This window comes from Phascolarctos cinereus, unplaced genomic scaffold (genome assembly GCF_003287225.1).
Source record: "Phascolarctos cinereus isolate Bilbo 61053 unplaced genomic scaffold, phaCin_HiC Scaffold_4;HRSCAF=312, whole genome shotgun sequence".
Lineage (NCBI taxonomy): Eukaryota > Metazoa > Chordata > Mammalia > Diprotodontia > Phascolarctidae > Phascolarctos > Phascolarctos cinereus.
The window spans coordinates 130,466,769-130,480,813 of NW_027555847.1; the positions used below are offsets into that span (position 1 = coordinate 130,466,769).

The window sequence follows — 14,045 nt, forward strand, 5'->3', positions numbered from 1 at the left end:
ATCACCCATCCACACCCACACTCTTATCAAAGGCTACTGTGGATTTCCTATTTAAAGCAGAGTTAATAGAGTTAAAGAGAAGCTAAAGAGTTAATAACAATAGTTAATCAACTGATTCCATTTCATTCCATTCAACAAAAATGTATATATCCCTACTATGTCTAAGGCATTGTTCTAAATGTTGGGATTGTAAAGAAAAAAATGAAACAATCCTTGCCCACAAGGAGCTTATATTCCTCTGGGAAGATAAATACACATTTTTTTGGGGTGGGAAAGAATTTAGGGTCAAAAATTTGGGGGCAGGGAAGATTAGGAAAGGCTTCACATAGGCAGTATCTAAAGTGAACCTTAAATATCCTTAAAAGAAAGGTAAGAATTTGGAGAAGGGAAGGTGAGAAGACAGTATGTACCAGGCAAGGGGGAGAGAGAACCTGTGTGAAGATATGGAGATGGGAGATGGAGTGCCAAGTTCAGGGAATGGCTGGTAGTTTAATTTGGCTGAAATGAAGAGAGCATGAAGGGAAGCAATGGCCTGGAAACTTAGAGGGCTTTAATTGCCAGTCAGAAGAGTTTGTATTTTATGCATGAGGGGAAAAGGAGTTACTGAAGGTTTTTTGAGCATGGAATGGTGTGGTCACATCTGGGCCCAAGGGAAATTATTTTGGCCCCTGTGTGGAGATGAGATAGTAAAATGGAGATGAGTGGAGATGGACTGGGCTATTGCAACAGTGCCAGAAAAAGGTAATGAGGACATAAGCCAAGTGAGCAGCAATGGGAATGGGGAAGAAAAGACATGGAGGCCAAAGAGATAAGACTTGGCAGCTGAAGGGAAATAGAGGGTGAAGGAGAAGAAAGAGTGGTGCCATGAACAGGAAGAGGGAAGTTAGGAGGAGAAGTGGATTTAAGAGACAAGAGAAGGAGTTCCATTTTGGACATATTGAATCCAAATAATTAGCTAGAACTGAAAAGGATAATGGTAACATTATGGAGCCCACAGACCAGATAAATAAAAGCACATAAATAAATAATTTCTTTACACTTTATATGGCCCCATACTGAGGCCTTTCTCCCTGCAATTCTAAATCCTTTTTCTCCCTACCCCTTCCTCTCTATTTTCTCTTTATCTCTTCTTTTGTGTGACTCATTTTCTCTTTGTGTCTTTTCCCCCTTCTATATAGCTATCTGTTTCTGTCCGTCTCTCTGTTCCTCATTTTATATTCTACTGGCCTCCTCTGTGATGGAAAGAAGACTAGGACTCAGGGAAATCTGTCCTCAACTTCCTATGTTACTTTGGTCAAGTCGCTTAAATTCCCTGGGTCTCAGTGTTCCCATCTATAATATGTGGTGAGAAAGAAACTAGGTGATCATTAAGGTCCCTTCCAGCTCTGATATTCTATGATTCTTTGTCTACTGATAGTGTCAGAGATGACATCTTCTTTCTCCCATGGTACCTAACAGAGTTGAAGGTAGGAATATCTTGTTAATGAGTTAATAATATTCCTTATGTCTGAACAGGGCTTTAGTTTACAAAGCTATTCACAGTAAATAAAACACTTTATAGTTTATAATTCAAATTTGACAAACACTAAGTACCTATTATAAGCTAAGCAGAGAAAATATGAAGATTTTTAAGATGACAGTTCCTGCCCCCAAGAAACTTATATTTTATAGGAGAACATGATATGTTCACAGGTAAGTATAACGTATCACTGGGAGTGAATGGGTTGAAGGAAAGATCTAGGCAAAGTATCCTTGGAAGAGCTGAGGCTTGGGAGAACAGATTTCTATGGGTAGTCATGGGAAGCTTTGGAAAGGATCTATCACCTGATGAACTATAAAGAAAGAGCTGCAAAGGTAGTTAGTTATAAGGAGGGAATGAGTTCTAGGGGAGAAGCATACTTTCTATTTAAAAAAACTTTTCATGTATTCTCTTACAACATTCCTGAAAGGTAGGCTATACATTGAAAACTTACATTTTGGAACTGAGGAAACTAAAGCCCATGTGGTGAGTTCGAGGAAGAGGCAAGACCCCATCATTGTCTGCAATTTCTTTCTACTATGCTACATCACCACCCGCACCTTCATCTCATGCCCTTGCAGCGGTGAATGGTGTTGGCTAGGGTGGGGAAACATAAATCACCTCTCTGGGCTCCTAGAAATGTGACTAAAGTATGGTCCTCAGTTGCTGATTGGTGGTCCCAATTCCACTGAGAGTCCAACTTGCTTGGAAGGTGCCCTAGGGGGTGCACAAAAGCATAGAATCCCAGAGATGGAAGGGATCTTAGAGGTCATCATCCTGCTTTCTCCCAAGACAAACAGAAATCTCCATTCCTATGTTTAAGAGCTGGACAACAACTTGTCAGGGATGCTTTAGAGGAAGTTCTTGACTAGGTATCATTTGGATTAGATGATCTTTGATATTCCTCTCAGCTCTGATTCTGATACTGCAATTCTGCAGTACCCATGATAAATATTCATTCAGATTCTGCTCGAATGCTTCCAGACAGGGAATTTACTATTTCATGAGATCATTTGTTCTATCATTACATTGTTCTCATTATTAGAAAGTTCCTCTTTATTCTGAGCCAAAATTTGCCTCTTTGTGATCTCCCCTCACTCCACACTGGTCATAATTCTACTCTTTGGGATTAAACATAACACAACTGTTCCTTTCCCTCCATGATAGCTCTTTTGATATTTAAGGATTAAACATGTCTTCCCTAAGTCTTTCCTTCTCAAAGATAAATATTCCCAGTTCCTTCAATTATTTTTACATCACATGGTTTCCCTCCCTCTCACTGTGACCATCTCTAGCTTGTCAAAGTCCTTCTTAAAATATGGAACCCCAAATCAGACACGATAATGGTGAATTGCCCTAACCAGGACAAGAAGCAAGGGAAAGGGAAAAGATGTCATTCTTCCTTAATACAGTGACTGGCACAGAGTCAATACTGTTTCACTCATTCATTCATTCTTAAACCTCTCATCCTTAGCAGCTTCTATCTTCAGCCCAACCTCATATGGTACCTAAAAGGCAATGGTGCTATGGCATAGCATGGTAGAAACCACCCTAAATTTAGAGTCAGGAGACTTCGGTTTGAATACTTGATCCCATATATAAGAGCTATCTAATTGTGAGCATGTCACTTGCCCTATCTGAGACTCAGTTTCTTTATGTGTAAAATGGTAATAATAATTGTACTACCTAACCCATAGATTGGTTGTGCAAAAACAATGCTCCAATAACAACCTTATGTAAGCTGGTCTCTAGCTGGTTTTACTGTTGTTATTTGGCATTATAGCTTGGTTACCTCCTCCATGACTAGTCGGTGCATTTAGAGATCCTGGTTCCTTATATAAAAAGCTTGGTATGTGGCTGATGGAAATTTTACACTATTGTAAATTTGACCTGGGAGAACATATTTTCTATTGACAGCTGCTGAACCAGTCTCCCCACTCCTGTACTCCCCCAATCAATAGAAGGTCTCACTCAAATTTGTATTTTATGTTTTTCTATGTCTCTAGAAAGTTCGTTTCACCCACATTTTAAAAAGATATGTAGGAATATAAAACTTTAATCAGTAATTACAACAAATTTGAACAAATATATTTTCATTCAGCTTATGGTTGATTAACTCAAAAAGTGAATGGATGGGAAAGAACAGGGAAAAAGAGAGAAACAAGGGTGTAGAGAGAATAAAAAAGAACAAGGAGGGGGAAGGAGTAGAGAAGGGAGTGAAGAATGAGAGAAAGAGGCAGAGGAGGGAAAGATATGGAGGCAAATAGAAAGACTGAGAGAGATAGGGTGAGGGGCATTGGCATAGACAGCTTTTTTTTTTCTCCCACAGGCATCTTCTTATTTGAGCTGCAAGTGCCAGAGTGGGTTATCACTGATCATCAATGCCCCATTGAAATACAATATTACTAATTACCTATTGTTCCTAGCTCTTCAGCAGTTATAATTCTTAAGGCTAGGGGTACCCTTCTGAGCAGCCAGTATAAATGGGGATTTTGCTCTGGACTAGAGCTGTGATGGTCTGGGAAGGAACACCCTTGAGGGACAAAGGAAATCAATCTGAGGGCTGCATGTGGGGCTGGCTGTAACAGCCCTAGCCCTGCTAAGGTTCTGGACTTTACCTGGAATACAGTGACAATGGCCCACAGCAAGGAGTCAAAGTTCTTCCTGTCTGGGACAGTGTCTCCAGTGTCAGTTTTCAAGCTGAATTTGCACCCGAAGAGATGCATGCCCAGGATGCTGTGGGTGAATGGAGTAGAGAAAGGCCAGAGCCATGAGTCAGTGTGGGAGGGGGGAATACTTCCCAGCCAGTACACTAGGCCGTGAAAAACCCCTGAAGAATGGGCCACCCCTCTCAATCCTTGGCTCTTTCCCCCTTTTAACATTTAGTCCAGGGCTTGACACAGAATAGGATTTCAATAGAAATCACCTGGTTATCTCACTATTTGTATTTGAGTCTCCTCTCCCCCAACCTCCCAAGAAAGAGCTCCCGTATGGACTTGATATTCCTTCTGCTTTCCCTGTGTCTACTCAGCACCATGGACAGTGGGACTCCCCCAGTTGGCGCCTGCTGAGCTTGGTGGGGGGGAGCTGTGTGCAGGGCTCAGGTCAAGCTCTGGGGAGAGGTTACCTAAAGATAAATATGAACAGCATCAGCAGCATACAGAAGGTGGCCACGTTATCCATGGTCTTCATTAACACCACCAGCTGTCGTCGAAGGGCTGGCATGAACCGTACCAGCTTCAGCACCCGAAGGAGCCTGAAGGTCCGGAGTACCGACAGTCCCCCATCTGACTGCCCGATAATTTCCCAGACACTTTTGGCACAAGGCACAGAGAGGAGCATGTCAGAAAATTAGGTCCCCTTTCATCCATCCATCCATCCATCTGTCTGTCTGTCTGTCCCTATATATCTACCCTTCATGTTATGGTTTGAGTCTCTCCCCCTCCAAGTAGCCTTTCCTCTGTCTCCAGCTTTTCATCCCAGGGCATCTTCACAATATGGGAATGGCATATTTCTGTGTATTCCATGAGTGTCAAGGGAGAGATTTTCCCAAGATCTTAGGGGAAATTAATGGCAGGGACTAGAACTCAGATTTCCTGACCTTGAATCCATTATTCTTATTGCTGTGCTAAGCTGCCATTCCTATCATTAGATGGTAAATTCCTTGAGGGCAGGGAATGGGCTACTTTCTAGTTTTGTTCTCCCAGAACCTAAGACATGCATGCACAGCTTCACACAGCAAGTGTTTAATAAGTTTTTGTTGAACTGAATTGGATTGTTCATCCCCTGATAGCCAACAAGATAAAAGCCTACCCCTCTGGGGTGGAGAGGTTTTGATTAACTAAGAATACTTTGTTTAAGCAAAGAATGAATATCTTTCCTGCCTTGCAAAGATTACCCTGAGGCTCTTGGGAAATACTCAGGTTTAGCCAGCACAGTACTTTCTTTAAAAAAAAAAATCCCAGTTTCACAGAATCACAGAATGTTAGAGTTAGAATGGACACTTGGGGATCCTTTAGTACAACTGCTTTATTTTTCAGTGAAGGATACTAAGTTAGAAATAAATTAAGTGATTTGCCCAATGCCACACAGCTAGTAGGTGTGAAAGCCAGAGTTTGAACCCAGATCTCTTGATTCCAAGTCCACGACTATCACAGCTTATTCTGTGTAAATTACTTTTTTTTTCTATTTACTTAGCTGCAAAAATTGGGGATAGGATAACGTCTCTTTTAGCTCTAAGTCCTGTGAGCCCATGGCCAAACTTTCTGGATTGCTACTCCAGCTGGGTTTGGGAAATGCTTAAAGTTTCTCACAGATTTCTGGAGCCCTGTGCTTCCTTATCCTAGGGTGAATACTTGAAAGGAAATTGTATCTGTTCATCTCTGCTGATTCTGTTTAAGTAAAAGTCTTCAGAGTCAATGTTTTTCATCTGGGCCTACCTGTTTCAAAGGGAGTGGAAGGTCTAGTGACCAGAACAAGGTTTTATACTGAGGATTGGGGGATATCAGAGACTTCCCTGAAAACCACTCTAAGCACTTAGAGCAGGATTTCTCGGGGTCCAAAGAGGCCCCATTGGATTCAATCTCCTTGCTGGCTCCTGGGATCTTCCCTTCTTTTGTGCCCCACCCCTTACCTCTCATCCCCCCAACCATATCCATAACCCCCCAGTCACCTGATCACAACGATGATGCCGTCAAAGATATTGTAAGGATTCCTGATGTAGCCCAGAAGCCCAAAGGCCAACAGCTTCAGCAGCATCTCCAGGGCAAACATGCTGGTGAAGACGATGTTGCTGATCTCCAAGGCGTTGGTCAGCTCTTCAGGCTGGGGAGTACAAAAACAGTAGGTCCCATTGTTGCCCTGAGAGCAACAAGGATCAGAAGGGCCAGTAGGGCAGGTCTCCACTTTGGACCAAATGAGATAATATTTATAAAGTGCTTAATTCAGTGCCTGGCACATAGTAGGTGTTTTAAAATTTCCTTCCTTCCCTCCTTCCTTCCCTCCTTCCCTTCCCTCCCTCCCTCCCTCCCTCCTTCCTTCCTTCCTTCCTTCCTTCCTTCCTTCCTTCCTTCCTTCCTTCCTTCCTTCCTTCCTTCCTTCCTTCCTTCCACAAATGACCGACTGGATGAAAAAGCACCAAAGTGTTCCTTATGTGCCAGGTACTGTGCTAAGCTGAGGGTAAAAATACAAGCAAGTCAAACAGTCCCTTCAACCATTGCTTCTGATAGTTACCACCTAGGGGGTGATTAAAAGGTCCCTGAGAGGCCTTCTATTCTCTCTCCTGCCAGTACTTCCCCCAAACCATGACTAAGGCAAGACCTTCTACCACTAAAGCACCATTCCTGCAGCAGAAGGTTTTAATCCCTTTCAAAATGCCAATCCTCCTCCAGATAGAACTATGTCCTTAAACTACTCTCAGTCATTGAAACTTCAGAGTGAGAACAGGGAGATTAGGGGGTGTGTGTGTGTGTGTGTGTGTGTGTGTGTGTGTGTGTATGTAGTATGATGCTTAGGGAGGAGAGGGAGAAAGGGGCAGGGAACAGGGGTTAAGGCACTGATAAGGATAAGGAATGGACCTGTGATTTATTTGTTGCAAGAAATTCCCAGATGAGGAAACTCCCTTTATGTTGTAGAGGGGTAATATATTTGTAAGGCACTTGCATAGTGGTAGGCACATAGTAGGTGCTTAATAAATTCATGTTCTTTCCCTTCTCCTTCTTCAAAACCTGTAGTCTCAGAAAGTTGCCTGAAACATTGGGAGGTAAGTGACTTGCTCAGAGTCACACAGCTGGGATGTGTCAAAGGAGGGACTAGAACTTAGGACTTCCTGGACTACCTAGTAACTACTATACCATGCTGCCTTTCAAGGCACTGATACCTTCTATAATTCTGCCAAAGAATGTGTCAAAGATTCCCACTCGTACTCAACATGTACTGAAGATTCTAACACTCTCATGGAATCTCAGGCTTTGCTTCTTCCCTGGATTATTGCAAGGGCTTCCAAAGGGGCATCTCTTCCTCAAGTCCATTCTAGACATGCTCCCAGATGAATCTTCCTGATTTACAGATCTGGCCATGTCCTCCTACCCTTGACAACCCTCCCCCCACCTTTGCTCAAGTGGATCCTGCTGCCCTCAAGGTAAAGTCAAAGCTCCTCTACTTGGCATCCAAGGTCAGCCACAATCTAGCAGCCTTCCCAGTTTATTTCCCAAAACTCCTCAACACATCTGCTTTGGTCACTAGGATCCTCATGCCTTTGCCCTCCCTTTGCAATACTCTTCTTTCTCCCCACTTATCTGTGCCTTCCCCTCCTTCTACCCTCAGTCCAGTGCAATCTCCTCTTACTGGAGCAGCCCAGGAAACATTGGACAACCTTTACTATAGCATCTGATGGCCCCTATCATCTGCACCACACAAGCCTTCCTCTACTTAAGCAGCCTCATGCTGTCCTCTGATTGTTTCTCCTGTGTGAGCACGTCTCCTGAGATAGAGAACAGTTCCCTGAAGGCAGGTGCTGGCTCTTCTTATCCTCCTGCCCACCCCATCCTGTAGCCAAGCTCAGCCCTGGGAAGGAACCTACTTCTCAAGAATAAAGGCACAAACTGCTGATGTAGACGGGTACCTCAGTGGACAGTTTTACTGAACTGTTTCTTTTTCACTTTTTTATTCTTCATCATAAAGAACGGCTCGCTGGACCAGGCAGGATCTCTTAGATCACAGGGAAGGGAATAAACATTTTTAGAGCAACTTCTTTGTGTTAGGCACTATGCTAAGTGATTTTTATTTGTTTTTGCTAGGCAATAGGGTTAAGTGACTTGCTCAGGGTCACACAGCCAGTAAGTATCTGAGGCTGGATTTGAACTCAGGTCCTCCTGACTCCAGGGCCGGTTCTCTATCCACTTGGCCACCTAGCTGCCCCTTAAGTGCTTTTTTTAAAAAAACAAATATTATCTCATTTCATTAGAGGATCTTAGATCTTGAGCTGGAAAGGATTTCAGAGGCCAGCTGCCTAGTCCAACCCCCTCACCTTGCAGAGGAGGAAATCAAGTCCTAGGGAATTGAAGGGACTTGCCCCAGGGTCACATAGTAAGTATAAGACACAGGATTCGGATCCATTTCTTGCTACTCCAGTTAGTGGCTTTTTCACTGTCTCATACTATCTTTAGTAAGTACTTGATAAATAGTTATTGAATAAATGAATGAATGAATGAATGAATGAATAAGTGAATGGAGACCAGGTTTAGCCTGCTTACCCCATCCAAAATTTTTAGCAAAAACTTTTTAATTAATTAAATAGCACACAAAAACAAGGAGGCTGATGCTAAGTGTTGTGAGTTATTATTGGATTAATTGCTAATAAGAATTGAAGCTGAGTGCAATTAATTATGTAATTAAATTCATGCGGCCTTCCCACATGGCTTTTTGGCCATATGACCCATTATTGAAAATCTTAGCAGTTCAATCTCCTTATTTTCTGTAGGGGAAAATTCAGACTCAGAGCAGAGAAGTGACTTGTCCACAGTCACATAGTGAATTAATGCTAGAGCTAGACCAAGCAGCCAGGTATTTCAATGGTCCTCATCACAAACCTGTGCTCTGGCAGCACAGACTTCAAAACATCCCGAACACAGTATCTGGGAAAAAGGTGTGGGTGAGCTATGTTTTGTAAGTTCTAAGAACCCCTAGCCATTGACTAGGTGGGGGATGATCCACAATGAGCCATCAGTGGTTAGGACCATAGACTCAGAGCTAAAATGATCTAGGAGGTCTATCTCCACCCATTTTACTGTTAAGGAAGCTGAGACCTAGAAAGGTTAAGTGACATGTCCAAAGCGATACAGACAGGAAGTAGCAGAGTTGATATTCAAACCCAATTTTTTTTTTATTGCATCCAACATTTAACTGAGTTGAACCTTCTCCCAGTAAGAGGAATCATTCTAGCTCTGATGGCCTGGGATGCTCCAATGTTGATCCCAAAGGAGTTCAACCCAATGTTATTCAAAGACAGAGGGCAATGACATTGAGCCCAGTGATGAGTGAGATGGCAAAAGCTTTTTGGTAAGTCATTTCACTCTTTTCTTTAATTTCTTCCTTTGTAAAACCAGGCATTGGATGATTAGATGAACTAAAAGGTCTCTTCTAGCTCTGTGTTCTATGGCCCTATGATGGGGGCGGGGCAACAGCAACTCCACTAAAGGTACTCAGTTGGTTGGGGGAAAGGAGTAAAGTTTGTCTGGTGATCCCAGAAGACTCTTGTTCTGTGGATGAACACTAATGGTGTTTGCATTCACTGGCACCAGGAGTTGTTTTCACTGGTGTATGGATGTCCTAGATCCCTAAGCAAGCTCTCTATCCTTTAGGGCATGGGATGTGAGTATACAAAGGTGGCCAGAAGTGGGATGAACTCAGGATAGAGGTCAGGCTTCTCTCTTCTCCTCAAACTGCAGCAATCCACCAGGCTATTCTGAGTAATTATGAGGATTTCATTATTTATGTCCTATTCTTGAGCTGGGATCTCTTCCAAACCAGCTCTGTTTATCCAGAACTCTCAGGAATGGAAATCAAGCTGGAAAGCACGTGGAAATAGATTTATTCAGAGAGATTTCATAAATCTGACCCCAAGTGTTCTCTAATCATGGAAAGCTAAGGCCTGGAGAGGATCCTGTCCGAACCTGCATTTAAAAGAGGTTGGGAAACTTGGGAATCTAGAGTGGCAAACAATAGATATAGGTAAAGGAGAGCCCCTGAGTATCTTTGAGCAGGGGAGTGCCATAGTTTAGATCTGTGTAATGGGAATACTAATCAGTGTGTTAAGGCTGGATTGGTGAGAGGAGGGGCAGAACACTGGAAACAGTGAGGCCAGTTAGGAGCTTATTACAGGTATGAGAAGGTGAGGGCCTGAATAGAGTGGGGCCCATCAGGGTGGAGAGGAGAGGATGGGTAACAGAGGTGAATTAAAGATAAAAATGACAGAACTTTGTAAATCTTCTACCCTTGGAAATGGGGCATAAGGAAGAGGTCATAGACCACTGAGGCTTTTAGTCTAGGTGCCTGGGAGTATGGTGATGCATGATGCTGCCTCTTTAAGACCTTTCCCAAAGTTCTCAGTTTTGGGGTCTCCCCTGCTTCTTAGAAAACTCACTTCCTGAGACCACCACAGACATGCATGGTGGGTGATGGCTCAGATATTTTGTGCTTTCTCTGCTGGAAGGCGTCTGAGTTTCATACACACTCACAGAGTCTGGGAACTAAGGGGAGGTGGAGGGGGTGGTGTTGCTAACCCAGCTCATCCTACACAGTAGCTTGAGTTGTTTCTCCCGGGTGTGTAAAGACTCTGTTTTCATTTTCCTGAGCCGAAGAGGCAAGGAAGCCCTGCCTCCAGGAAGGGGCAGACATGGAGTGCAGCTGGCTTCAGCTATAAGGATGAAATGAGAGTTGAAGTTTTCCTCAATTGCCTTCCAAGTGGAAGAAAATCTCCCAGGAGGCCTTTGAAACACTAGTTAAGCTGGAGGCAGAGGAATCAATACTCTTGTTAAAAGCAAGTTTAGGATCCATAGGTCAGGGAGTCCATCTTTGCTAATGTAGTGAGTGAGTGATAGCTTTCTCCAGTTTCCACCAGACAGAGTATGGAAGCAGCTAAAACCTGGACATGCTAGACCATCACTTCCGTGTCCTGCCCAAGGTCCAGACCCAGACTAGCCTGGCTTGTCTATCTCTTGGCAAGACCATCTCATTCCTGATTTCTAACTTGGGTTTCTCTTTGTTTCTAAGGGATAAGAATGTCTCCATGGATCCGATCCCTCCCCTCTCCTCCATATCTTCCCTCCCCTGAAATCCCAACAGCTGGAAAAACTGGACTTTTTAGTATCATAAAAAGAATATTGAACTAGGAGCTAGCAGTGCAGGGATCACGAATTTGGAGTCTAATTCAAGCTCCAACAGCAGCTCATTGTGTGATCTGGGGCAAGTGACTTCCCTTCTCACATGTATGCAGATTTCAAGGTGTAAGGGGCCTGACCTGAAAGGTCATCTTGTCCACCCCTCCTCCCCGAGTAACAGATGAGAAGGTTGAAGTCCAGAGATGGGCAGAGACCAGCCCATGGGAGTTAAATGGCAGAGTCATGTTCTGGGTCCAGGTTCCCTGACCCCAAATCTGCACTTCTCAGAGTCTTGATTTTCCCTTTGGCAAAATGCAGAAATTCGATGAGCTGATATCAAGGATCTCTCCTGGCTTTGACGTTCTCTGTTTCTGTGTACATTATCGACACTAGCCTCACATGCAGATAGACTCCAGGCTGATTTTAGCTTCAGAAACTCTGTGAGTTATTTGACTTACAAGGTCCCTCCAGGCTCTCTGATACCGAGCATCATCTATTACCAGAACGGGAACATTCCTGGAAGCCTTTAAAACTGAAATCTTAATAGAACAGGGTTTTATAAGAGCACTTTTTATAGTCAAGGAAGAATTAGGATGGAGTTATGTCTACCTTCAGAGCTTTGACGATGCAGGGCACAATGGCTGGGAAAGGAATGAATGTCCTTATTGTTAAAGGCTCTTTAGCCAAGATTATTTGCCCCCTCCTCCAAACAAAATGACATTTTTAAAGATAAGAGACTCATAGAATCTTAGAATGTCAGAACATAAAGGGACCTTAAAGGTCACCTAATTTTACAGAGGGGAAAATGGGGCCCAGGGACAGATAATGACTTCCTTGAAGTCATCTGCAAAGTTAGTGACAGCTAACACCAGCATACTTACTCCCACACAATGCCTTCAAGTTGGATTTGGGGCTGATTCTGACAAATATGAGGTGGTGCAGTGGATAGAATTCTAGGCTGGTGACAGGAAGACTCTTCCAGAGTTCAAATTTAGCCTCAGACACTCACTAACTGTGTGACCCTGGGCAAGTCATCTGACCCTGTTTGCCTCAATTTCCTCATCTGTAAAATAAGCTGAAGAAGGAAATGGCAAACCACTCCAGTAAGAAAGGGAAAAAAAACCTTAAATGGTGTCACAAGGAGTGGGAGAGAACTGAAAAACGGCTGAACAACAAACACCGTGTCCTGATGTCAAGTAGGGATCCTTGAATCTAGTTTAATGAAAGACGCTTCTAGGCTATGACCTGTTGTGTCTTGTGCCTTCTTGAAATTCCTTTCCCTCTCCACCACCAAATTTCTAATTATTTGGATCTCCCACCTCACTCCCCTCACAGAGCCTAAGCAGCCACTCAGTCAGACCAGGACTAGGCAACACTAGGATGGCCCATTAGAAAGTAGGTCAGCAAAATAATTTGTTACTTGACCCATCCCGATAGCTTTCAGAGTAGGACCTTCCATACTTTGTATGTGTGGGGAAATCTGTTAGTTTTGGGGGTGGCCTGCAGATTGCTTTCCTGCTACCAACATCTTCCACTTGTGCGTCGAGCATTCCACTCTGGAGCTGCTTCCGCCTCTTTGGCCCTCTCCTCTAATGGGTGAGTCCCTGGCTGAGAACACTATTTCCTAAAGTGCTCAGGCTATCTGTGTTCATTTCTCTCCTGGCTCCATTCCTGAGTCTTTGGAATTTTTTACCTACTGACTAGCATCCTTAGCCCCTCTCATTTCACCCCTCCCCCTTTATCCTTTTTTGTGTATTCTCACTGGGGGAAGGGACTATCTTTTTTACTTGCATTTATGTTGCCACTGCTTAAAATACATAGAACATGTTGAATAAACACTCTACCTGTCTGTCTCTCTCTATCTTTCCATCACTGAATCAGTCCCCTAGCCATCTGGAAATCACCTGCCCAGAAACTTCAGCGTCTATAGTTCAGTTACTTAGAAATTAACAAACACTCTCACCATCAGAAGTTCATTTATGCAGAAACCGAAAAGACGCCTCCCCTCTTCTTCCCTTAAAAAGTGCCTCTGAGCATTAACATCAGGGTCAGAATGTCTATGCATTAAAGCTGACCTACTTTATTCTTAAGACTCTCCCTCAGTCCTATTAATACGTATTTTATGTAAAATCCTAACCAGTTTGAACATCTAGTTTTCTAATCCACTGCAAATTAGAAAGCCAGCAGCAGAGCTGCTAGAGGCAGATACAGTGAAAATGAGAGGTGACTTTTGATAGCCTGGAAATGAGGATAGAAAAAGATATTAAAAAGCAGACCCAAGAACTCAGAAAACACAACCATTACTGAAGGTTACAAATAGCCCTGTACACTTTAGTAGCCCCTGGTGATATTACTGTTTTACAGCACAGGACGGTGTCTAGTGTTCATAACAAGGACGCTGGGTTTCTACAGCGTTTTATGATATATCAAGCACTCTCTTTTGCTGGTCCTCAAACAAGACACTCCATCTCCTAATTCTGGGCATAGTCACTGGCTGTCCCCAGTGCCTGGAATTCTCTGTCTTTGCATCTCCAATCCTGGCTTCAGTTTAAAATCCCACCTTCCCAATCCCCCTTAATCTTTAGTGTCTGGCATCTGAGATGAATTCCAATGTATTCCATCTACTTCTTCTTTGTACATAGCTGTTG

At 43.3% G+C, this 14,045-nt stretch overlaps 1 protein-coding gene across 2 annotated transcripts in view; it reads right to left on the reverse strand.

The window, feature by feature from the left end:
* CACNA1H (calcium voltage-gated channel subunit alpha1 H) overlaps positions 1 to 14,045 on the reverse strand; it is a 157,637-nt gene that overhangs the window by 74,752 nt on the left and 68,840 nt on the right. For both annotated transcript variants that reach the window (XM_078152594.1, XM_078152593.1), the window contains exons 9-11: positions 6,192 to 6,343; positions 4,647 to 4,832; positions 4,138 to 4,255 (exon numbers count right to left, since the gene is read on the reverse strand). In XM_078152594.1, coding sequence (XP_078008720.1) covers positions 4,138 to 4,255; positions 4,647 to 4,832; positions 6,192 to 6,343 — 456 coding nt within the window. The remainder of the gene's footprint in view (positions 1 to 4,137; positions 4,256 to 4,646; positions 4,833 to 6,191; positions 6,344 to 14,045) is intronic.